The following is a 24654-nucleotide window of genomic DNA, read 5'->3' as shown; positions in this document are numbered from 1 at the left end:
TTTAGGGTACAGCCACATTTATTTTTGTGGGGTTTTTTTGTGTTTTGTTGTTTGTTTATCGATCATTTTGACTCTTCTTTCAGGCCAGCAGAGAGCACAGTCCAGATCCTAGTGCAGAGGAAGCGGGCTCAGAAAACCAACAATCTGTAGAGAAAACCAAGCAAGAAAAAAATGCAGAACCTAAACAGGTACAAACTAAAAAGACAGAATGTTAAAAATAAAGTTCTTCTTTTCCATTTGAAACACACACATTATATATGCCATTATTTTTGTGCCTCTATTCTGAGCGCATGTAAAAAAAATTCAAAATAATTTTCTCCTCAAAATGCAACATTTGCGCTTGCAATTTTTTTTTTTTTTACGTGCGCTCAGAATAGAGGCACAAAAATAACGCCATAATTATATGATTAGTGTGTAACTGACTTAAGATTGGAAAATGGTTTTGGATGTCAGATTACTTACTTACTACTTACTATCAAGTGCATTCCTCTTCAAACAAAGCCATAAAGCAGGACTTTTAGATTACTTCCATAGTGCACACTAACACATGGTGCAGATGAAGAGGATATGCATCATTTTTATTTTTATTTTTTTATAAAAAGGTTAATTTTTATCTTTTACCATTCTTCAGGAGAAAGGAGGTCTGTTTGCTGGAGCATTCTGGCAAACACCCAAAGAGAAATCATCTTCTCCAGCAGTGACGGTAGCATCAGCCTGTTGTTGGTGTTTGTTTTTTAGTTTCAATTTCCACTTGTTCATGTGTTTTCTTTTTTGTCTCTTTTTTTCTTTGTGTTTGTTCCCAGGTCAGTAAAGCAGACAGTGATGCTGAAGATGCAGAAGAAGAGGCAAAAACCTCAGAGATGCCCCATGTAAGTTTTGTTTAGCACTGGGGGGAAACTCCACAGGAACAAAGAGGCAAAGATGCAATCATTTAAACACAAAGCTCTCATTGTGTGCATGTATTTAGATCCTGCTCATAAGCCGTACAGCAGCATCTGGAATGACTCTGTTTTGTTGGTAGATATTTTGCTACTATGTTTACTTAAAAAGAAAAAAAAATAATTCCTTTGCAGGAAAAGGGAGGTTTCCTCTCTGGTATCCTTAAAAAAACAAAAAAATCACCTGATGAGACGTCAACACAAGTGAGTGTGCACCTTTCTTAAAATATTAAAATACTGTAAAATGTTGAAATAAAAAATGCATATTTGTGAAAATGAGCTTACTTGCATGTAAAATGTAGAGGAAAAAAGTAGCCATTCTACTTTATTATTGTTGTTATTATTATTACTATTGTTAGTGTATCTCCAAAAAGTTGATTCTGTTCATCTAGACGTCGCGTTTTCAGTGGGAGAAATGTTTTTGTCACTCATCCAAGTGACTTCTTTAGTCTCAGCTGACTGCAGGTTTCCCCAACCTTACAGTACCTTTGCTTAATGACTGAAACTAGCACCACTGCATGAACAATGGGCTATGAGGTCGGTTTCTTGTTCATTAATATGCCTGGGTGGTGTTCCAGGGTAGGATAACAAAGAGCCCTCTTTTCCACCTCTTCCATGTACAAGTTGGCCACGATGGGTGAATCTGGGAAACCCATGGCACACCCATTTTTCTGCCTGTAGTACTGACCTTTGTATGTGAAATAGGTGGAATTAAGACACAGTTCCAAAAGCAAACACACTTGATAGGTGCTCAGAGTGCCCTGTTGCTGAGGTTGAGGTTATCCTGTATTTTCTTACAAATTAACCTCAAATGCTTCAGTGACTGGAACCTGCAGTCAGCTGAGACTGAAGAAGTCATTTGGATGAGTGACGAATGTTTGTTCCACTGAAAACGCTACATTCAGAATCAATTTATTGGGATTTCCTTACCTTGACGATTGAGCATACATCAAGATTTATTAGTGTTATTTTTTCTTTTTATCTTAAATGACTTTGGTGTTTCAGGAGAATCTGAGTTCTCACAGTGAGCTTTCTGCCAGCAGCGACAGCCTTTCTGAAAACAAGGTGAGGTCCAGTAGCTGCTGTAGTGGCAGCAGAGATAATGTTATCTGGAATTACAGTGTACACATACAGCTCAATGGTAAATTTACCTGCAAAATTACTTGTCTGACTTTAGAATAACTGAGCATGAGCATGCTGTTCGTGTCTTTTTCAGGAAAAAAAACAATGGTACAGTGGGATGTTAAAGAAACCGTGGAAACCAACAGAAAGTCCTCAAACTGATCAGGTAGAATCATTAAAAATACACATAAAACATACCAGATTATATGCACATGTATTGCATAACTACTCACAAGGTCACATGACTGCTTCCATCACCTGATAATCAAATTCCACGCTCGTATTTTTTTGTCAGGACAATAAAGCAGACAGTGGTTCTGAAGACGTAGAAGAAGAGGAGAAAACATCAGAGACGTCTCATGTAAGTTTTCTTATCGTGACTTTAGCATGTGAGGAAATTCTCTTGCACAAGAGAAATTGCACAAGAGATAAGAGGCCGAGGGAGGCTTAATGTACAGTAAGAAAAGCTGCCATGGAGTTTGGAAGCTCTAATTTTGTACATGTGTTTAGATCCTGTTTGTAGGCAACAATCTTAATTCTCTTGTGTTTGTGGAAAGATGGAGATGTGTGGTCGTCATCATGTTTTATCTTATCTATCTCAGGAAAAGGGAGGCTTCTTGTCTGGTTTCCTTAAAAAGCCGAAAAAAACAGCCGATGAGACACCAACACATAATTTAAATTGTTAAAGTAATAGTTTTACTTTTAGGAAAACTTATTCGCAGGAGAAATGCATGGACAGAAATATTCATTTTAGTTTATTATCGGTATTTTTTTTTTTCCCTCTTAAATGACTTTGGTGTTTCAGGAGAATCTGAGTGCCCACAGTGAGCTTTCTGCCAGCAGCGACAGCCTGTCTGAAAACAAGGTGAGGTCCAGTAGCTGCTGTAGTGGCAGCAGAGATAACGTCACGTGGAATTATATACACACAGAGATCTGTGATAACTAGACTAAGTGAGCACGAGCGTACTGTTCCTGTGTGTTTCAGGAAAAAAAACGTTGGTACGCTAGGATGTTAAAGAAGTCGCCGAAACAAGCCAAAGCTCAAAGTGATCAGGTAGAAAATCTGATAAAATGATGTTTTCATAACTACTCAAGTAAAGCCAAAAGGTCACATCGATTAATACCTTTATTGCCCAACAAATCAAAATTAGCAAAATTAGCCCATTTACTTTGTTTCAGGACCAGCAGTGCCTGCATGGTGATTTACCCAACTCTAATGATGATCTGACTGAAGCCCAGTCAAAGGTGAGGATAACTTAATATTATCTTTATGTAATTCCAATTAATTGTTATGATGTCACCAGGAATAGGGTTTTATTTTTTTATGAGTGGAATCATCTGCAGAAATCCTAAAACTCCTGGAGAAGGGACGGCCCAGGCAGGGGATGTGTGAATCGCTGAAATTATTCAACCACAGGCTCTCCATATGCTGTGTTGTGCTTAGTTTATATAACTAAAGTCTTTAAATACCTAGTGTGCATTTGGGGAGGCCACCCAGACACATTTGCAGACTCATTTTTATATTTTTTTTTTAGTCTGTCTTACAAAATTAAAAAATGCAGAACAGTCCTCCATCTCTAATTTTAAAAGTTCAGTCCAACCTATCCCATCTCATATGTTTCCCGCTAGTTTCTACAAATGTCATTCAGCTTCTTCTCCAAAGAGGATCTCATTCTACCATTAAATAGACTCCAATTCGACCATCTTGGGCATGCATCATGTCCTCATCCTGCTCTGGATGTCTGCTGAGAGCTGCAGGGCTCCTGCAGTCCAAGTTGGTGGATTTGGAGTTCATCCACATGACATGAGACTCACTGGAGAGGCAGCAGAATTACATCATTCAGCTACATCATGAAATACACAACAGTTAAAATATTTGCAGAGGAGAAACGTAAAAATGGCTTTTTAAAAATATTTTTCAAACTCAGTGTTTTGCAGCGGTCAAATACATTCATGCATACACATTCAGAAGCCATTTGAATGTTTTTGCACCTTTGGTAGATACGTGCACACACACAAACATCTTGCATTTTACATCCATGAGAAACACATGAACTACTGTAAATATTGGCCTATGCTATAGGAAACTAAGGTAGGGTTCATGTAGTGGAAAGGGAGAACATGGGGAAAATTGAGTTCATAGTGTATGTGTTAAGATAAATTAAAGGAGTAAAGTGCACAGTAATGGAGGCAAAAGTGACAATAAAAAGTCAACAGTCAGATGACACTAAGGTTTGTCTGACTGAAACTCTGAACAATTTGAACAATTTTCCAAAGAAACCTGGAGGCATTTTGACATAACTCTAAGTGTTGTAACAACAAGAATAACATTCGAAACAGAACAACGCTGTGTTGTTTTGCTTATCTGAGATAATCGTGTAAATAAAAACTGTATTTGCTTTACTTGTGCTGAAAAGTAGCACGAACAGTAGGCGTGCCATTAGTACCTCTTACATTTTAGTCAAACATGTGTTTGTATTTTTTACAGTGTGTGACGTTTGCATTTCAGGATAAAGAGTCACTGCAGACCGAGGCATCGGCCAGCGACGAGAGCACAAAAGTAAGAGTTTTTAACAAACTTTGGAGGACTTTGTGTTATTATAATATTCATATCTGAAGCCAGAAATCTCAGGGTGATTGAACCAGACGCTGCTAACTGACTGATGAAAACAGCACCTGGTGGTGAAATCCTTTTGCCACTGTGTATCAGGAGAAAGGAGGTGGAGCCTAGCAGACAGCTACAAGCTATAGCTGCCAAGGTTGGCACCTACCTCTAATCAAAGCAGACACACACCCAATAATGCAAACTTGAAGCTTAAATCATTTTTAAACAAGGGGGTTGTGAAAGATTTCACACTGGGACAGTTGAGGAGCTCATCCTGTGGTCAGGCTCGACCATTTTGGACAACGGTAGTCTTTTTTTCTGCTCTGGAAAACTGCTGCAAAGTGGAGGGCCTCTCTAACCAGCTCAAGGACCAGCACCAGCTGTGATCCAAGACGATGGAGCTGGAGTTTGTTACAAGGATGAGAGATTCACAGGCTAGCAGGAGGTTATATTGGAGTTGCAAAGAGAAATTTATGAATGTTAGTGATTCTTTAAAGATGTCCCACATTTAGAGTCTAAATTGGAAACAATGTAAATTAAAGTGGAGCTTATATTATTACCAAAGAATATAAATTCAGGCACCAGTGTAGCTCACTGGTTGAGCAAGTGCATATGCCTGATGGCTTTCCTGACTACTCTACACTGCTCAACTTTCAAAAAAAGCAAAAAGTCCCAAAATAAATATTTACAAAAGAATATAAAATGCAGTGCACAGGAATTAAAAATGGGATCGTGTGAGTGTGCTCCAAGGTAAATTAAAGGATTTGAGTGCAAGCAAAGTGAAGGTAATGGTGGGAAAGTGATAAATGAGAACAATCACTATCTAAACATCAACACCTAGATAGGGAGGTGTTTTCTTAAGTTGCGGTGCATTTGACCTCCATATACAGGCTTTACACGTAAAGAATTAGTGCCTTGCATTATAAATATACTGTTGGGTAAATGTATCAGAGAAAGCAACACAGAAATGGGAAAGAAATGTATATTATTTTCAGAGACAAGCAGAACTTAAAAAGTAGAAATGTACAGGAAACATTCAATTTCTCTCTCACTTTTCATATTCGGTCATAGAGAATAATACCTCTCTGGTGATGTATATGCATATTTTGGTTCATGTTTTGTCACTGCCATGGTATCGTCTACAATTTCCTGAAGTGCTTTGCTTTGGTCTTTAAGTTCTGATGAATTGGTTAAGCATCACCATGTTTGTTAGTTTGTTACCATTGTAAAAATATCTTGGCAATCAGACACTGCCTTCCATCTGCCCTCTTCTGCTCATCTGCTTCACAGTTGTAAGGGGCGTAAGCCTATCCCGGTGGTCACAGGGTGAATGGAAATGTACAGCATACACAAGTCGCCAGTCTGTCACCGGGCCGACACATAGAGTTGATTATTTGGTCTAACTCTTATACATATCTCCGATTACTAATTAACCTAAAACCATGAATGTCTTTGGAAGCCACACAGCCTAAATCTGAACCCAGGATCTTTTTGTTTTGAGGGGGTGCTAACCACCACACCGACACCCATGAGCATGCTACATGAAGTGATCCGTGTGGTTTTGCTTATCCGAAATGCAAATAAACACCATATTTACTTGTACTTTTGTGCTGCAAAACAGCAAAAACAAGTTTCCTGTAGTGCTTGCATTTTAGCTTCATGTAATGATTAAAAATTCATACACGCTCTCACCATTTAGCAGTTCTTAGTTGCCATTTTTGCAGCAGCATCAGTGCACAGGTTTTTCACCCCCAGTCCGTACTTGGTGACAGCGTGGGTCGTTTGTCTTTCAGGATAAAGAATCACTGCAAACGGAGGCATCAGCTAGCGATGACAACAGCAGCACAAAAGTAAGAGAAAGAGTTTTTCCGTTCTTTCTTTTACTTCCGTGTGATTGAACAGTGATGACAAATGAATTATACAAACCACCACACCACAAAGTTCTCTTTTTCTCCTTCTGTCAGGAGAAAGGAGGCGTTTTCAGATCAATGTTTAGGAAATCTCCCAAACTGTCTGAAGGTCCCCGACTCGAGGAGGTAATCATTTCTTTTGATCTATATTTCAGAGCATATGTTGTGTATAAAAGATAGAGGAAAATATGGACAAAGTCACAGTGATGCCCAAAGTTCTTGAAAGGACTGTTAGTTCAGTTAAGAAATAAATAATATTGGCCAGATATTGTAAATGCTTCAGAAAACATGAGCAGTTCTAACAGGCTGAGTGATCCAGTGTAGTGACTCAGATTATTGGAGGTGAAGCAAGGCTGTAGCCACTCGTTTCGACGATCACCTGTTATTCAAAAATGCAAACTTCAGGAAGATAATACATTTAAAAAAACATCTAACAGGTGAGTTGTAAAGTACAGTTATAACTGGAGAAACTGCTTTAGCAGACTGGCATTTTCATAGTTTCCTTGTCGTACTTACCACTCAAGAAACCAAAACAATGTCAAAGGTCAAATCTGTAACATACAGTATAATGTCACATGTAAGTGGTTTAACATGGTAGTCTCACTTTTGAAGACTGCCTCAAATGGTCATTAGAGGAACTGCAGTTTTGGGCACCTCTGCATTTTGGTTCATAGTTAGTTTCTCATGTCATAATTCAGGTCCTAACTAAGTTATGGTTGCTATGGAGACAAAAAAACAAGAAAATCATGACTTAATGTTTCTTGTTTATTCAGCTGAAATAAAAAAAAATGGTCAGGTGTCGGTGTGAGAAAGTCAACTTCTAAGCAGAATTATGTGGCACATGTCTACATGTGCCCGTGAATCCCTCTGCCTGCCTCTACTTGTTGTATGTCAGGTTTCATTTCAACATGATCACACAGGTTGAGTCGCATTTTTGTTTGTTTAGGGTGCTGAGACGTTGCATGGCGAGCTCTCTGCCAGCACTGACAGCCTTTCAGAAAACAAGGTGAGGCTTTCATGACAGAACTGACAGATCCTCCCTACACACCCACTGAAACCACATGAGTCACCACGACAAACATGTATGAACTCAAATAGCTGCCATTCAGTGAGAGAAAGACAGATTTCCGGGTAATTATGAAATTCTAAGAAAATAAGTCGTCTTTTGTCATCTCTCTCTATAGGAGAAAGGTGGTTTGTTTAGTGGACTCCTCAGAAGGTCTCCAAAAACACCTGGAGAGGTAACGATCCTCAAACACAATCATAGCTTTGATATGGAAACTCTGGCAAGAGTACGCTAATCTAATCAGAAACATTTCACACACACTTATGTCATACAACTACAGGAAAAGTGCAGTCAATCAAAAGGGGGAAATACTCCAAGAACCAGAATCCTTTGCGATCTGATCCTCAGGCTATAAACCTTTTCCATAGCAGATATTTTTGACTTGTATGCATGCTAGCTTACGGAATTGCTGGCAGAGATGCCTAATGGACCAGAGCCACGATAAACATAATGTCTTTCACCTTTTTCCTGAGATGTCAGAGTGTCTCCTGTGACCCTGGTTTCAGTAGAGGCGGGCCAATGAAAAGAACAAGGAAGTGTTCCAGGTGAATGAATCTGTACAGGCAACATGGAGAAAAGCTCTAGTGTGAATCCTCAAAGTGGCCCGGCATGCGCAAAAGAAGACGTCACACACAACGCGCTCTGTTTAGACCCAAACCAAACATTATTGTTTGACTGATGGCCCTTAATATAAAGACTTGTTTCGGACTTTACGTTTCCCAATTTTGCTTTAAGTTGTAAAGTTATTTTGTTATTTACATATGGCCTAATAATTAACCTTATTGCTGTTTTAGAGGAGCGGTGCTTCAAAGGATAGTTACAGATTTCTGTCAGAATCTGCAGATTATACAGTACAAATAAAATGTTCACGTTGTCTTCCAAACAATTTCACTGACATCTACACTGGATGGCCAGGAAGCGTTCACGATGTCTTCTCGGGCGCTTCTCCAGCACTAATAATTGGCGTCTGTCTTGTGTCAGTGACGTAAAAGATGGATTTAATGCGACATGACCGTTCAAACAGCAGTCGGTTTCTAAAACATCGGATATGTATCGGATTCAGTACCACATATGAAAGTGACCCAGATCGGATTTGAAAATATCGGATTTGTGCCGTTCACACTGTCATACCATGATCGGATATGGGTCGCATAGGGTCAAAAAAGTCGGATTTGATGCGCTTTCGCCTGCAGTGTGAACGTAGCCTTAGAGACAGTGGGAAGGAAGAGCTCCCTTTTAACAGGAAGAAATCTCCTGCAGAATCAAGCTCAGGGGCGCCATCTACCATGATCGTTTCAGAGGTGAGAGAAAAGGGAAAGGGTGAACAAGGTGAGACTACAATTAAAGAACAAGACAAGATGAGTTAATGACAGGCAGCAGTGGCATGCAAGCGCATCAGAAGTGAACAAAGAGCAATAGAGAAGAAATGCTCAGTCCCCAGGAGCCCGAAAGAACATAAACATGGGGTGGTTGGCCACAGGTTTCAACAATTATCAATTAATTAATCAATTAAGGAAGTTTCAAGCCAAATTTTAAAAAAAGGAGAAACTGCATTCTGTTTAAAAATTACTCCAAGTTTCTTCGCAACAGTATTGGTGTCCAAGGGAACAACTTCTAATTAAATATCTGATTGGACACCAAGGCTAAAAAAATACTTCATATACAAATATTCAAGGGCCTCCTTGGATGAGGGTGTCTACTGATAATGGCTGAAACACCCGATGAATCAAAAGTCCACTACTGACGATGTGTCCCAAATCTTAATATGATCATCTAGATCAGGTCTCTAATCCCCCAAAAAATGACAAAAAATGGCAGATTATCTTGGGTAAAAGACCGAAAATTGAGGCACACAACGATGTGTGCTGCTGGTAAAGTTTCTAGGCTGCCTTTCCTCATAACAGCCATCCCTCAAGATTCTCTCCATATAAAACAATGCAATATCAGGGACTATAACATCTAGTCCTTTTACTGAATCACTGAAAATCCTGAGAGCAAATTCAAATCAGGGAGAGATTCCTTATGAAATCAGAAAAATGACGATGCTGCTGTATGAATAAATGTAACAGCAATGAAGTCTTTTGTGCGTGCTGCTGGTAAATTATTAGCAGCTGGATCAGAGACTGGTAACGTTTCACGTCATGATAACACTCAGGTTTCATTAACTTTTTCAGTGACTGTTACATTGAGCCACAGTGTTGGCTCTATTTCTATGTTCTGTCTTGTGACAGTGGTATGATATCCATGGTTTACACGTTTTGGAGTTTCTAAACTGAAAAGCGAACGATGAAAAGACATACTATGAGGTTTTACTGCAGTATGTTGGATTTAAGTCATCGCCTGTCTCTCTATCTTCCTGTCACCTATTCTTACTATTGTAACTGTTATCAGTTTAAAAATCTAAAAATGTCTGACATTAATTATTAAAACACTTTTTAAAACGGTACATTAATTAATGTTGTTTATGAAAATTGCTGAAGCATAAAATTGCAAGAAAAATATTTATTGCCATAAATCAATCTTTCAAAGCTTTCTCTTACAGACTTTTCATCTTTAACCTGTCAGGAAATAATGAAATAAACTCTTGTTTCAGGGAAATTTGTCAGCAAACAAAGACGTTTCAGACAGCAGTGACAGTCTGACTGAAGCTGCTGGCACCAAGGTCAGTTTGGCTGCAAATTAAAACTCTCCTAAGATAAAATAATGAATGTTTCGTATTGAACATTATTGTGGTAATATGGATAGTAATGGATGGCAAAGTGTTATTCCCGTAAAATAGCAGAGACACAAGCTGTTCTGTGTTTTTTGTGCTCTAAAGATCAGAAAATGTTTTCTCAAATCAGACCTGCATGCAAACACTGAAGTGGTGCTTTTTGGAATCTGTATTGGTTGTTTTTGTTGGCTGGACTAGCTAAATATGACCATCCTAAAACAGTAAGGAAATTACTTCATTAGTTTAGATATTCTGCAACCGAGTCCTATGGTATCGCTATTTTCAGCTGTATCCAGCTCAAAAAGAAATCAGAAATACATGTATGTAAAAACCTGGAAAAATAACTTGGAACATAACACATTCATTTAAAACTGAACTGAACACAGACAAAAACATTCCACAACTCTTACATGTTGGCCCATCTCACGGGGGGATATACATCCCAAATCCTCCCTCCTTCCTCCCTTCCCTGAAATAAGGACAGGGAGTCTTACTGTCTGTTTAATGTCTGTCTAATGCCCCACTGTGTGTGTGTGTGTATGTGTCATAGAGCTATTCTACAGACATATAACTGTGTGAGAAAGTGATATTACTATTATTAAAGTGATATTGTTAAAATACGTGATCATTACATAGAAGAAAGAAATTTGCCAATACGGTGGCATTAAACACTTAATTGCACCCGTTAAAATGTTCGGCCTTCCATATTTTTCTCCAACAGCAGAAGATGCCTTCATGTGCTGTGTGCTGATGTCGTTTTAATCTGGGTCCTTTGCATTTCAGGAAAGAGGAGGTGCGTTCGGTGGAATGTTTAAGAAATCGCCCAAACTTGCAGACGATCCTCCCACAGAAGAGGTGACCTCCATCCCCTCCTCTCATTTAAGCTTCAAAAAACCCTTGTAGTACATTAAAATGTTTGACCTGAGTAGTTGAATACTGGTGACCAGTGAGATGCCACTGAGTTAGGCATCGAGTAGAGACTGTAGACTTGTTAAGTTAATCCTTCATCCACAGCTGTGAAATAACATTTAGTTTAGAAGAAGTCATCGCTGGTCTTGTGTCTTCTCAGGAGAAAAGGCCAGAAGATGACGAGATCTCAGGTGAAGGCGGGGTCGAAACCACAAAGGTGGCTTATTTTTGTGTTTAATTTCTTCACTTTCCTGAATAACTCTAACCTTCAGAAATGCATTACCTGTTGCTATTGTGAAACCATGTGAAGTTCCACTTGGATTCTATGATATCTACATAAAATATCCAGAAAAAGATTGCACCAAAACCTTTTTGGGAGCTGTATAAGATCTGAGCTCATCCTAACCCTGTTTATTTTGTCTTTATCAGGAGAAGGGCCTGTTCAGTGGACTCCTCAAAAAGACTCCTAAAGCGTCAGCAGGAAGAACTGATTCACCGGTAAATGACAGTTTGTGGATGTGCAGAAAGTCTGTCAAAAAGTTTCACCATCTTTATACTAATGGACCACTTCCTGTTTCAGGACAGAGAAGCTCAGAAAGAGCTGTTGGCCAGCAGTGATGACTTGTCTGACAATAACATCACCAAGGTCAGCGATTTAAAACAAAAAAATAAAAAAAAACTTTGTCGGGAACTTTTACTGACTTTTTTTGTTATTTTTAGGAGAAAAACTTTTTGGGCAAGATGTTTAAGAAACCACAGAAACCAGCAGAGAGCGCTGCATCAGAGGAGGTGCTGAACCAGGTCTTATAGTCAAACACCAAGCTACTGATGAGACGTTGGGTTTTATTGTTCTTTGCTTTTATTTCAGGAGTCGGAGGCGAATACTGAGGCTCAGTTATCTGCAAGCTGTGAGAATTTGAGTGACATAACCGTCACAAAGGTATTCAATTAAAAAAAAACCTTCTTCTTCTCCTTTTTTAGAAAAAAAATCAGCTGTAGCTGCTTTTGTCATGTGAACAACTGAAACCTGACCACACACTTAGATCAGATGCAGTGAGTGCAATGAGTCATTTACTGCTTTCAAATATGTGTCATGAATGCACCAGAAAAAAATAAATATATACATTTACATAATTAAAACATCTGCAGATGTGTCAAAATCTTTATGACACGTAAAATCTCACATTCTCCATCACTGCAACATCGAGACTTTCTGATGTCGAAAGTTGTCAAGTTCCTGTTTTATTTTCCCCGAGACAGACACGATTTTTAAAAAGTAACTTAAATGTGTTTTGTTTTAGGAGAAAAAAGGAGGCCTGGCTAAAATTTTAAAAAGATCCGGCAGCGTTGACAACGTGTTGGATGAGGTCAGTGTCAGTCCTGCGCAGAGCGACAGTGAAACGCATACATGTTCAGCTTTTAATGCTTAGTTTTTGTGCTAAATCAGTAATATTCCTCTTTCACACACGGCAGATTGTTTCCTTTGTGGGATTTCATGTCGTCACACTTTAACCACTTCCACATCAGCATTCTAACTTTGCCTTGGTGCTTGAGTTACCCCTTGTTTTCGTTTTCTCTCTTCTGGATTTCTCAGTGCAACACACTGTTTTATCTGCTCATTTCTGCTGATTTCAGGGGAAAAAAAATTTCAGTGAGCTGTTCAAGACGGCTCCAAAACCAGCAGATGAGGTGCAGTTTTGACCTTTAAATAACTATAATACACTCTAAGATAGTCAGTTGTACGTCTGTTGGTCTTTTTTATGCTTTACTTTGTGTCGTGTTCGTTCAGGAAACAAATGAAGATGAAGAACAGAAATTATCGGCCAGCGACGAAGACCTGTCAGGAGCAAACACAGCAACGGTACAGATGTGGACCAGCAAATCTGGACAGTCACAGTCATGCCGTGTTTCACCCTCATTTCTGTCTTTGATTATTTACTGTTCATATATTTCAGGAAAAAACAGGAGGATTGGCAGGACTCTTCAAAAAGTCTCCCAAACCAGCTCCACGCTCTGTCGCTACTCAGGTGCCAAATATATTTGGATTTTAGATGTAGTAGGTTATCAGAAAACGACCCTATAAGCCCAAAACTGTGCTTCTTCCTTCACATTTGTCACTACTTCTTACTTCAAAACAAGAATCCTACTGTCCTTTAATACTTATTTCACCTCTGAAAATATTCCACAATAGCTCGAACAAAGATGGATATAATGAAACGTTTAAACAAACACACAAACAAAAAAATAAAAGATGTCACACAGCTAATAAAATCTTTATTGTCATGCCATCACATTCAACCAGACCAAAATTTGAAAGCACTATCAATCAGAAGACTATGTTGTCATCATTTAATACAATAATTTGGACTTTTTTCACATTTCTGTCAGCTGTTCTTAAATTCCTCCCCAAAAATATAGTTTTTGCAGCAGTGGTCTCATCATGTTATCAGGGTATATTGCAGCAAGTTGCAGCTTGTTTGTGATCATGTTAGGATTTAACAGGATTTAAAATGTGATGGAAAACAAGAACATTGAACTTAACAAATATATATATATGACACAGAGTATGTTCGGGATGCTACTGGAATGAAGCCATTCACTGAATTCACTGCATTTCTTTTCCAGGATCCCCTCTCGAGGCAGCTGTCAGCCAGCTGTGACAGCCTCACAGATGCAGGAAAGGTGAGATTACTACTGAAACTAGTGTCGGGATAATCAGCTCGGGAAGTTATCCTTTCTCAATGTTGTGGAGTTCTACATGTGGAAATGCAGTGTCTGGTTTCAGCTTAGAGTGCTGGTTAAGTAGAGCATGTAAGACGTAGCACACAGAAATATTACTCACTAGCTTTGAATAATCAGGACAAATCCTAATCACGCAGACTTTGTACAAGGGAGCTAGCAAGGTAAAGTGAAAGTGCATGTGTGAAAAGGCTGTAAAGGCTTTAAATATGACACAGTAATTAATACGACATCTGTATTAATAATGTGATGCCAGCAAATCTAAATACAACTTTAGATGACTCACAGTCTCTGCATCCAAATTGTTAAACATTATAGTGTGATCATCAAATTTTTGTCCCTGTTTGGTACACAAAAAAGTGCTAATAATTTATATAAGACTGTATTTGTCTTTTTAAAGGAGGCGGCTTTGGCAAACAGTCAGCTTTCTGCCAGTAATGACAATCTTTTAGAAGCTTCAAGCACCCCCAAGGTCAGACTTTTGATTTTAACATTGTTTCATCTTTCTGAGGTTTAGCAAATAATAAATAAATGCCTCGTGGTTTTATTTTGTTAACAGGAGAAAAAAGTCGGGTTCTCCGGGATCACTGGGATGTTCAGACGGACGCCCAAAACTGAGGAGCAACAGGTAGAAACGACCTCAACAACCTCAACAACAGCTGTGTTTAGCTGTAAAGCCGCCTCTTGAAATGGTCCTGATATGAGAGAGACGAAGCTTAGTGGGCTTTACTGCAAAACTAATTTTTTTAAAATCAAACTTAAACAGCAACCGTGGAAAAAAACACCTTTAAAACTTATGTTTCTGTTGTCTGCTGCAGGAAGATGAGGACATGGAGGCTCCAGCAAGAGGCGCGCTGAGACGCAAGAGGACCATCAAGAAGAAAAGACGAGTAAGATGTCGTTCATTACACGAGCAGACGATGAGCTGCAGGAGGAATAAGCATGATCAGTGTCAGCTGCTGTAGTCGGGGTTCATCAACAACAATCACTACATATCCAGACATTTTCTTACACCATTTGAGTTCTCAGTTTTGATGTGAACGCGAGACTTAAATAAAACTTTACTCCCTTGTTTATTTCTTTCAGGTTGTGTCATTCCGAGTCAAGAAAACTCTTCCTAAAATTCCCAAACTTGGCCTGACTTCACAGGTACCTGCAGCCGTTGTTTGTTTGGGGGTTTTTTTCTGCCTTATTTTTCCACCAGATTTTCCAAAATTATTTTAATTACAGAATTAACTTTCAGTCAGTATGTAAAATTTAAAAAAAAGAAACTTCAGTGTAGATTATTGTGGTCTATGACAACATTGATCGTTTTTCCTCCACAGACTTCAGATAAAATGCCTGTCATCAAGGAGACTCTCGAGATGCAGGACATGAGCCCAACACAGGTCAGCACGATCATATTAAAGAAGATTTTCAGTTAAAATATTCATTGTGGTCTATGAATGTCCAGTAACGCATTATAAGCCTGAAAATTTAACCCTTCTCCGCTTGATGTTCATATTGATTCGTTTAACCTCCAACGAGAAATGTGGAGAAATGTTTGTATATGTATTATTATATGTATATTATAATTTTGCCTCTTTACACCAATGCAGTAGATTTTATGCAGTATGTGATATGGTTGAAGTTCAGATTATCAGCTTTATTTCGCAGGGTTTAACATAAGTATTGCATTAACTCACTGAGACTGAGAAACAAAAACAAAATTAGGAGTGACCAAATTAACAATCTGGTTGATGTTTAAAAGAAACGACTACATTGATGAGCTCAGCAACACCACTGAAGAAAAGTAAAGTGCATGATGACAGAATATTTTTCATGGTTTGAAAAAAGGATATCATAGCATCGAGCCAAGTCGAGAACACTTCAGAGGAAGTAGACGCATCATCGTCAAAGGCTGCCTTCATGAATCCAGTTCAGTTTTAGTTATCTAGCAGCAGTGCACGACAACAGCATCTCAAGGTGCTTTATATTGGATTAGAGAGGAAACTCCAACAGTCCAGCTAACGGCCGTTTTATTATTTGTTTTCCAGAGCATGGTGGAGGTTCAGCCGGTGGAGATGGCTGCTTATCCGACTGAGGAAAACCCAGTCGAAACCGAGCCGGTGAGCTTAAGTGTTTGTGCGTGTTAGTGATTTATGGTATTCGACGGATGAGTTGTGTTTTTATTGACAAAGCTTCTTGTTTTCAGGAAGAGGATGAGCTTTTGGAGTGGTGGAACACAGTCAAAGGTTAGTGTGGTTTCAACATTTAGGAGAAATATTATTAAGTTTTTATATTTTTTGGCTACTCATTGTATTATTTCTGCTGCCGTTTGCCAGGTTGGAAGGAGTGGAATGAGACTTCCGATTTCCAGGCAGAGGATGAGGAAATGTGAATATATTTTCTGTTTTTTAATAATAATAACGTTTTCTGTTTTCAGAAAACGTAATATTCTAGATTTTTACCTTTTGTTTTTTTAGGGTATAATTCTTGTTTGATTTCTTGACAACTTTAAGGTTCAAATTTAGCAGTAAATATAATCGGCGATCGTGGCTCAAGAGTTGGCAGTTTGTCTTGTAATCGGAAGGTTGCCGGTTCGAGCCCCGGCTCCGACAGTCTCAGTCGTTGTGTCCTTGGGCAAGACACTTCACCCGTTGCCTATTGGTGGTGGTCAGAGGTGGCGCCAGTGTCCAGCAGCCTCGCCTCTGTCAGTGCGCCCCAGGGCAGCTGTGGCTACAATGTAGCTTGCCATCACCAGTGTGTGTGAATGGGTGGATGACTGAATGTAGTGTAAAGCGCTTTGGGGTCCATAGGGACTAAGTAAACGTGCTATACAAATACAGGCCATTTACCATAATAATGTGAACTTTATTTGTCAGCTTGACAAACATAATGTCTCTGTTTCTGCAGGGCGATGGAGCAGGCAGCCGACCGTGTCTACATGGCAGCCCGTCTTTTTGTGCGTCTTTTCAACCAGCGCGGGGCGTCCTTACAGCATCGCATCCTGGAGCTTTTGGCTATGGCGGACGCTGCAGATGAGTTCCATAAGAAGACAGTGTCGGCCGCTGTGGGCGGAGGCGTGGCCAGCGTCGCGGGTAGCGTCACCACAATCACAGGCCTCATTCTGGCGCCTTTCACTTTTGGTGCCTCTATTATTGTGACAGCAGTGGGGATCGGTGTGGCGACGGCAGGCAGCATCACGTCAGCGACGGCTAACATCACAGATACGGTCCACTCCAACATGGACCGTAAGAAGATGGAGAAAATGATCCAGGGCTACCAGGAGGAGATAAAAGTCATCAGAGAGTGCATGGAGTTTGTGCAGGTGAGGGGACTTTTTCTAAAAGGTTAAGAACAAAGTATTTGAAGCACACTCTCTGAGATCACAATACCTTCCTGAGCCTGCTAAAATATTATGATGGATTTTTTTTGTTTTGTTTTGAGATGCAAAGAAACATGTTGCCTGCCCAAGCTTTAATCTCTTAAGCTTTGCAGTAGTATCACAGATCCCTCAGCAGGTGGCATCATACAGCTCCAGGCTGTGTTGATTTGCAGCACCAGGCTACTATTTACCTCCTTATTTCTATGGAGGCAGTAAGCGTGTACGTAAATTTTCACAGGACTGCAAAGCATCCAATGAAAACCTTATTTTTCACATAAGTGTATGTGCTATTTATTCACAACATTATTTACAAGTTGTGTTAAGGTATTAAAATATATTTAAAAGTATTGATTTGGGCTTTTTCAAAGAGGATAAAGTGGCAGCCTTTCTTTCTCAAAGGTTAACACCTGTGCATGGGTACACGCTGCTCTGGTCAAGTGCTTATATGGCAGTTTACTGTGACACAATACTACATTACAGTACTGCAACGATGACTGCAGCGTTTTTAAATTCCTAGGACTGTAAATCCAGAGTTTTGTATCCCTGAATTTAGACACTCTGAGATGTAATCTAGCCTAGATTCAGTCAGTTAAGTCCATGTTTAACTGATTGTGTATGGTTGGTATTTTATACCTCTTGGCTGTAAAAGGCTGATGGAGTATTGTCGTCACTCCGCTGGTTGGGCAGGAGGGCGGGCAGCGTGGACACCCAGCTTTGTTACTACAATAACTCAAGAATGAGGCGACATAGGATTTTCAAACTGATGCCATATGTGCATCTACTGAAAATCTCAGACCAGTTCAAATCTTGGTGAATTCGACCGTTTAAGAAGAAAATAATAATTCTTTGAACAAATGTGAAAAAAATGATATCTCAATAATATTTTATCCACAGGTTTACATTTAAAATCAAATTTACTGTGAGAAATCCTGCAAAGGCAAAAATATCCATCTCTTTATTGTCTCTCTTTTCTGCTGTAGAAAGGTCTTGACACCCTGCAGGAGTGGGATTTTGAAAAATACGCTCAAAGTGCTGCCAAAAAAGCTATGAACCACAACATTAAACACGTGATGAAAGAGGGAGGCCGCGCGGGAAAAGCCCTGATGATCAACACCAACCAGCTCGTCAGCACGGTGCAGGTTTTAGGTAGGGCAGGCGGCGTAGCCAAGGCCGCTCAGGCCATCAGCGTCACCACAGGCGTCATGTCGGCACTCTTTTTGGCTTTGGATGTTTTCTTCCTCGCTAAAGACTCTCATGAGCTTCGCAAGGGTGCCAAAACCAAATTTGCCACCAAGATCAGAGAGGTATGTAAGGACCTTCAAGATGGCCTCCTGGAGCTCAACAGGGTGAAGACGCAGCTGCAGAAGACGATGGACGGCATTGAGGTGGAGGAGTTTGAGGAGGTTGAGGAGGTGGAAGTAGAGGTTGAGGACGACTTGGTGTCTGATCCAAAGAAACTGGCTGAGCTGGAGCAGGAGCTGGACCTCCTGGAGGAGAAAGTGGACAAGAAGGTTGTAGAGGTTGAGGAGAAGGGTAAAGAAATGGAGAAGGGAAATTCAAAAATTAAAAAGGTAAAGAAAGAGGAGAAGAGCATAAAGGAAAAAGATGAGAAGGAGAAAAAGGAGAAGAGCTTGAAAGGAAAAGATGGAGAAAAGGAGAAAAAAGAGAAGGAGGACAGTAACGACAAAGACAAAGAAAAACGCAAGTCCAAAGAAAAGATGCCCGATGAGGAAAAAGAGGAGAAAAACAAGGCAAGTGGCAAAACTGCCAAAGAAGAAGTCCTGAAACAACAGTCTCAGAAAGAAAGCAAACAAGACAAAAACACCAAAAACAGAATAACAGCTGGAAATGACAACTGTAAGGGTAAGGTCAGCAAGATGAACGATGATATTGGTACAAATAAAACAACAGAGAAAGAGAAACATAAAACTAGAAAAGAGCAGGAGGAAGTGAAGAGCAGATCAGAGGGCAGCAAAAGTGAGCGAGTGAAACCTGAGAGAGGAAGTGAAAGGAGAAGAAGCAGCATCGATGATGAAGGAGAAGTGAAGCCGCCTGAAAGTACATCTGTAAATAAAGAGAAAACAGGGGACAGCAGTCAGAGGAGACATAGCAGCAGGAGTGAGAAAGGGGTAGAAAGAGGAGGTGAACACCTAAATAGAGGAACTGGCGAGGAAAGGCAAAGCAGGAAAGGGAGTGAGGAGGATAGAGGAGTGAAGGATTGGAGAGCTGAAATGGCAAAAAATAGAGAAGAAAAGAGACAAGGTCAGGAGACTGAGAACAGGAAGGAGTCGCACCAAGATGACGAAATATCATCAACGAAGAGGAGAGCGTCAGAAAGACAGTTAGGGGGCAGCAGAGAGTATTCAAAGAGGAGCCACCACAGGAGAGAGCACAGGGAGAGGGGAGATGAGAAGCATGGGAGCAGGGTGGAGAGTGCAAGGAGGCAGTTTGAGAGGGCAGGAGGTGAGGAAGATGACACAAAGGCAAAAAGAAAAGATGATGGAGAGAGTCAGAGGAGTAACAGAGAGAGGAGAGGAAGTGAAAGAGGGAGAGAGCATGAACACAGCCAACCAGGACAACGAGCTCGTGCCAAAGCTCTCCTGCGAGACGGGCTGGACATTTAATTCTAACATCTACCGCCTTACCAACAAAAACATACAGTGTGTTACTTCAACAAGAAAATCCACTGCATCTACGGTTTCTCACAGTACTGCAGTAAATCAATGATAGCTGTGTGTACATGGAGGTGTACATTACAAACAGGAGCAGCAGAAGGCTAACTGAACTCCTTTTAATGATGCAGATACAAGGACGAAACAGTAGCACTACTGGGGTGGGAGGTGGGGGTTGTCCCACTTCTGACCTGATGCTCTGTGAGGAGCTTCACGTTGAAAGTCAGGACAGTTTGAAAAAGAAGCTGATTTTTCTCATCTGACAATAAGACAGTGATGTAGGAACGCCAGCAGCAGTATTGTGAGCTGTCCAGAGATGCATTAGAATATCGTCTTGAAATTTTTTAGCATATTTGGTTTTTGATTTTTGACTCCCAGAACGTCTTGATTACACCGCTTACAAATGTGATGAGTACTGGTGTCTTCATGGGATTTGTGTGATCCACAGATGATAACTCTAATGACTTTGATGCCTTCAGCACGACTGTTGGGTCAAAGGTAAAACTTTATTGTATCAGAGGAAAATTTACCTTCTGCCACTGTGCAGTGCTAAAAATAACTCGACATACAACCTATAAATACCCCAATAAAACATGGCAAATGCAAAAACAATAAATAAATACATAAAATCTGCTAAATTAGAATTAGAAGTTATCATTAGACAGTTATCAGTAAAAAATAACCAACCGCTGCTAAGCCTTTTGGCATACTGACACACTACATAATATAGTGACGATTAGCGGGCTAATGTTTGCAATAGGTTCAAACTCTGAATTTAGTCTCTCTTTCACTCATTTGCTTCTCCCTTTGAGTGGGAAAATGCAAGGGGCTCTGTCTGCAAACACTGTGAGACACGACACTAAGACTTCATATGAATCATTGCATTTAGAGGGAGCAGATATTTTAAGGTCCCGCCATACAGTCAAACTGCAGAATGACTCTTGCAAAAGCTTTCAGTGCATTGTGGCATGATTAGCAAAAAGTAGTCTACAGGCCATCGGCACTTTCTAGTGGACTAACTAATGCACTAAAATGGATAATAGTAAAAATAAGTAAGGGGAGGTTAATTAATTTAAGATGTGGCTGAAGTCACTCTGTAACATTTCTGCAGCTGAATAATAAGCATGTGAATGGCTGGATTTGGTGAGTCGGGATGATTTGCAGCCCATGCTATACATACCCGTTTTATTTTCCACAGCTTCAGAGACACTACATTTAGATGTTTTATGTATGTTTTGCAATTTCAGTAATTGTATGCAGTATGTAATTGCAGCATTTGTTTAGGCAGATTTAGGTGGGTTAGGTTTAGATGCTCCCTCCTTCCTCTGTTGAACACAATCAACCAAAGTCGGTGATTAAACACAGGAGAAATGACAAAAAAAACCAGTCATGATTATTACTGACTTCTAACATCATATCACCTTTTTATATGTATTTAAAATATGTTACACTTGTATGACTTGTGTGTTTTAACAAGCTTTTCTTACAGAAATGCTCCAAATTGTTTTTTTATATGACAAAAAAAGCCAGTTTGACTTTGAGTCATTACATTTCCGGCACTACAAAAGAAAAACACACCCTGGAACTGCGCCAGGCTGATAGAATAATCATGTGATACCTGTTCCTGTTTTTAAAGCTGACCTGTTACAGAGATTTTTCAAACAGAGCACTTTAACCAGGTGTTGTTTCCTCCATGCCCGTGCTCTCAGGTTTAATGCCGCTACATTTTAGTGATGGTACTTAGTTTGTGTGTGTGTGCTTTTATCACTGGTGTCTCAGTCTGTGTATAGTCATTGTATGTGTTTTTACATGGGTCTTTTCTACTCCCCTGGGCTTTTCTTGAGTAAACAAAGGGAGAAAATGTCTGTTTTGTGTCCTTTCTGCTACACCTAATAACCTTGAAGCAGATGTCATGGATCTCACTTCCACAGTTAAAGTACAAGAGTTTCTAAGCTCACCGATGAGCTCATGCCTTGGCGAGGTGTATACCATAGCTACAGTGTTGATCAGATGGTTCAAAATTAAGTGATCAAAACCACTGCAGTTTACCAAAACCAAATTAAGAGGTACTCTGTCGTCTTTAAAAGCTACATTTCCATTTACACAAAGCAGTCTTGTTACCGCCAAAAGCACTCTACATTTCTGTGTACATCTATACAAATTTTACACACTCTTTCATACCTGAACAATTTCATGTGTAGACTGGAGGAACTGGGACCTACTGAGGGTGTTTAAAATGGCATCATATAACGTCACCACTTTTAATAGATTGCATTATTTATGTTATAAACAGATCGCAGTGGTTTGCACATTTGCCAAACAAGCAAAAGAGCCTCGGCTCGGCTCTGGGAGGAGATACAAATGCTTTTGGGGTTGTGTCAGGAAGGGCATCTGATGTTGAAACAAGAAAAGAAAAATCTGCCAAATCAGTCTATCCCCTTAAAATGTTGTGAGTTGAGTGTGACAGGTTAATTAAAAATGATTTGTTAGTTAACTGTTAAATTATATATAGTTTAAATTAACTATCTGTTCACCAGCCTTTAATAAAGTGTCACGGTTCTGGGTCTTTGTGACCCAGCATTTTGAGTCTCTTGTGTTTTATGTTTTGAGTCCTTTGTTGTGCTGTTTTCGTTATTTTCGTTATTATTATTATTGTTCGGTTATGGCTGTTAAGGTTTTAGTTGTTAGGTTTTGTTATGGCTTCCCTGTGTTCCGCGTCTGCTCTGTGTCGTTCTGTCCCTCGCTTCAGGCCTCTATGTTCTGTCTCCCCAGTCTCTGTTAAGTTTACGTGTCTAGAGTTCAATCGGTGCGTTTCATGTTTTACTTTGAAGGTCCGTGTCTCATATCAGTGTTTCTAGTTTTGTTTCCCTTGTCTTGTCCGGCCTAATTACTCCCAGCTGTGCTCTCCTTCTGTGTCGCATTCCCCTCGTTATTCCCCGGCGTATTTAAGCCCCGTGTTTCTCTTTGCCAGTGTCGCAGTCTTCCTCATCCATGGCTGTGCATTTCCTTGTGTGCGTTTCCTTGTGTTTAGTTTATATTTTCCCAGTTTAGTTTTGTACCATTTTCCACTTGTGTCAGCAATAAAGCTGCCTTTTGAGTTCACTTTCTCGCCTCTGTGTAGTCTGCGATTGGGCCTTTCCCGCCTGCACACAGCCGCATTATGACATAAAACCATAAATTAAACATAAGGGAAAAGTGTTTACAAAGCACAAAACTTATCACATGGTTACAAACCATGCGATACGTTCTTTTTGCAAAAGTATTTGTTGTTCTGGTCAAACAGTCATTCTCCACCTCTCCGAACGAGTATTTTGAGTAATTCATACACTGAAAAAGAGGCAAATTTATGGTAGAGAAGTATCTGAATATTGATACTGAACAAAATGCTAATAACCATAACAAGTCATTTTAGCATTCACAGAGTGACATACAACTGTATAAGCAAGTCTTTCAAAATAAACTAATAAAAGCTAAAGTAAAGCCAAAAGTTATTAAAATAGAAGTAAAGACGAGCCTGCATTCACACCATGATGATTTCAGCTATTTTCTGCGGCACATTAAAAGCAACTCAATGTTTAAGCTCTGCTTGTGTTACTGTAGGCCAGCTGAGTCCTTGAGAGGTCAAGTTAATTAGAAGACTAGATATGAACAGGGTAAAACTTTTTACTATCTTGTAAATTGTGGCTGTGTTTACCAAAGGAGAAACCAGTATGTTCTTATCTCAGTCCTTTATTTTATTACCTCAAAGGATTTGGGATCATTTCAGGTTGTTTTTTTAATGTGGTGTGCTGCTCTACCTTGAAACAGAAGGTATTACAGGAATTCCCGCTCCCTCTCTGGGAGGAACTGATTATTTTAATCGATTGAACGTCCAGTAGGTAGGAAGGCTGTATTTAGTCACATGGAAAAGCAGCAGTGTGTTCACTGAAGACAGCAGTAGCCTAACTCAAATCAGGTCTGATTGCAGGAAAACTTGTCAAACGTGATGAAGAAAAAGGAACAGTGTGATATTTTTCCTCAATGACTAAATGTTCTTTAGCTTCATACCTCATGTTATTACACATAACAAGTGATCATTATCTCAAAATGAGGAAGTTTCAACATCATGACAAATGGAAAGAGTTTATGACAAAGCAGTAAACGATGTGCCTATTGTTTCTCTGCTGGTAGTGTTGTATAACATAAAGTGTGTGTGTGTTCATTTTTTCTGCCATTATTCATTCACGCTCACATTCACACACTGGTGGAGGCAAGCTACGGTTGTAGCCACAGTTGCCCTGGGGCAGACTGACAGAGGCGAGGCTGCCATATCGCGCCATCGGCCCCTCTGGCCAACACCAGTAGGCGGTAGGGTAAAGTGTCTTGCCCAAGGACACAACGACCAGGACAGAAAGGCCGGGGATCGAACCGGCGACCTTCCGGTTACAGGTGCGCTTCCCAACCCCCTGAGCCACGGTCAGGGGGTTATTCTAAAGTGGATATAGTATGTGATCTCCTTCATTTCTGTTTCTATTGTGGAATAAACGTTGGGGGTGTTTTTTCAGGCGTATATATACACTCATCAGCCACTTTGTAAGGTACATCTTGCTAGTACTGTTTTGCCTTCAGAACCA

At 39.9% G+C, this 24654-nt stretch overlaps 1 protein-coding gene across 1 annotated transcript in view; it reads left to right on the top strand.

Annotated features, from left to right (window-relative positions):
* LOC100707549 (uncharacterized) overlaps positions 1-22627 on the top strand; it is a 44146-nt gene extending 21519 nt beyond the window's left edge. The window contains exons 12-48 of the mRNA XM_003448498.4: positions 84-188; positions 632-703; positions 804-869; positions 1074-1142; positions 1944-2003; positions 2155-2226; positions 2356-2421; positions 2866-2925; positions 3046-3114; positions 3240-3305; positions 4570-4620; positions 6459-6515; positions 6630-6701; positions 7522-7581; positions 7760-7816; positions 10235-10303; positions 11138-11209; positions 11424-11480; positions 11693-11761; positions 11844-11909; positions 11984-12052; positions 12132-12203; positions 12565-12630; positions 12899-12952; positions 13053-13124; positions 13219-13290; positions 13889-13945; positions 14403-14474; positions 14562-14630; positions 14821-14892; positions 15089-15151; positions 15328-15390; positions 16039-16110; positions 16197-16236; positions 16327-16378; positions 16898-17312; positions 18350-22627. Coding sequence (XP_003448546.2) covers positions 84-188; positions 632-703; positions 804-869; positions 1074-1142; positions 1944-2003; positions 2155-2226; positions 2356-2421; positions 2866-2925; positions 3046-3114; positions 3240-3305; positions 4570-4620; positions 6459-6515; positions 6630-6701; positions 7522-7581; positions 7760-7816; positions 10235-10303; positions 11138-11209; positions 11424-11480; positions 11693-11761; positions 11844-11909; positions 11984-12052; positions 12132-12203; positions 12565-12630; positions 12899-12952; positions 13053-13124; positions 13219-13290; positions 13889-13945; positions 14403-14474; positions 14562-14630; positions 14821-14892; positions 15089-15151; positions 15328-15390; positions 16039-16110; positions 16197-16236; positions 16327-16378; positions 16898-17312; positions 18350-19993 — 4359 coding nt within the window. The 3' untranslated portion in view covers positions 19994-22627. The remainder of the gene's footprint in view (positions 1-83; positions 189-631; positions 704-803; positions 870-1073; positions 1143-1943; positions 2004-2154; positions 2227-2355; positions 2422-2865; positions 2926-3045; positions 3115-3239; positions 3306-4569; positions 4621-6458; positions 6516-6629; positions 6702-7521; positions 7582-7759; positions 7817-10234; positions 10304-11137; positions 11210-11423; positions 11481-11692; positions 11762-11843; positions 11910-11983; positions 12053-12131; positions 12204-12564; positions 12631-12898; positions 12953-13052; positions 13125-13218; positions 13291-13888; positions 13946-14402; positions 14475-14561; positions 14631-14820; positions 14893-15088; positions 15152-15327; positions 15391-16038; positions 16111-16196; positions 16237-16326; positions 16379-16897; positions 17313-18349) is intronic.
* Positions 22628-24654: the final 2027 nt, after the last annotated feature.

Source organism: Oreochromis niloticus, linkage group LG18 (genome assembly GCF_001858045.2).
Source record: "Oreochromis niloticus isolate F11D_XX linkage group LG18, O_niloticus_UMD_NMBU, whole genome shotgun sequence".
NCBI classification, from domain to species: Eukaryota; Metazoa; Chordata; class Actinopteri; order Cichliformes; family Cichlidae; genus Oreochromis; species Oreochromis niloticus.
Note: the sequence above shows the minus strand (reverse complement) of the source record. Positions and strands in the feature narration are given on the sequence as shown.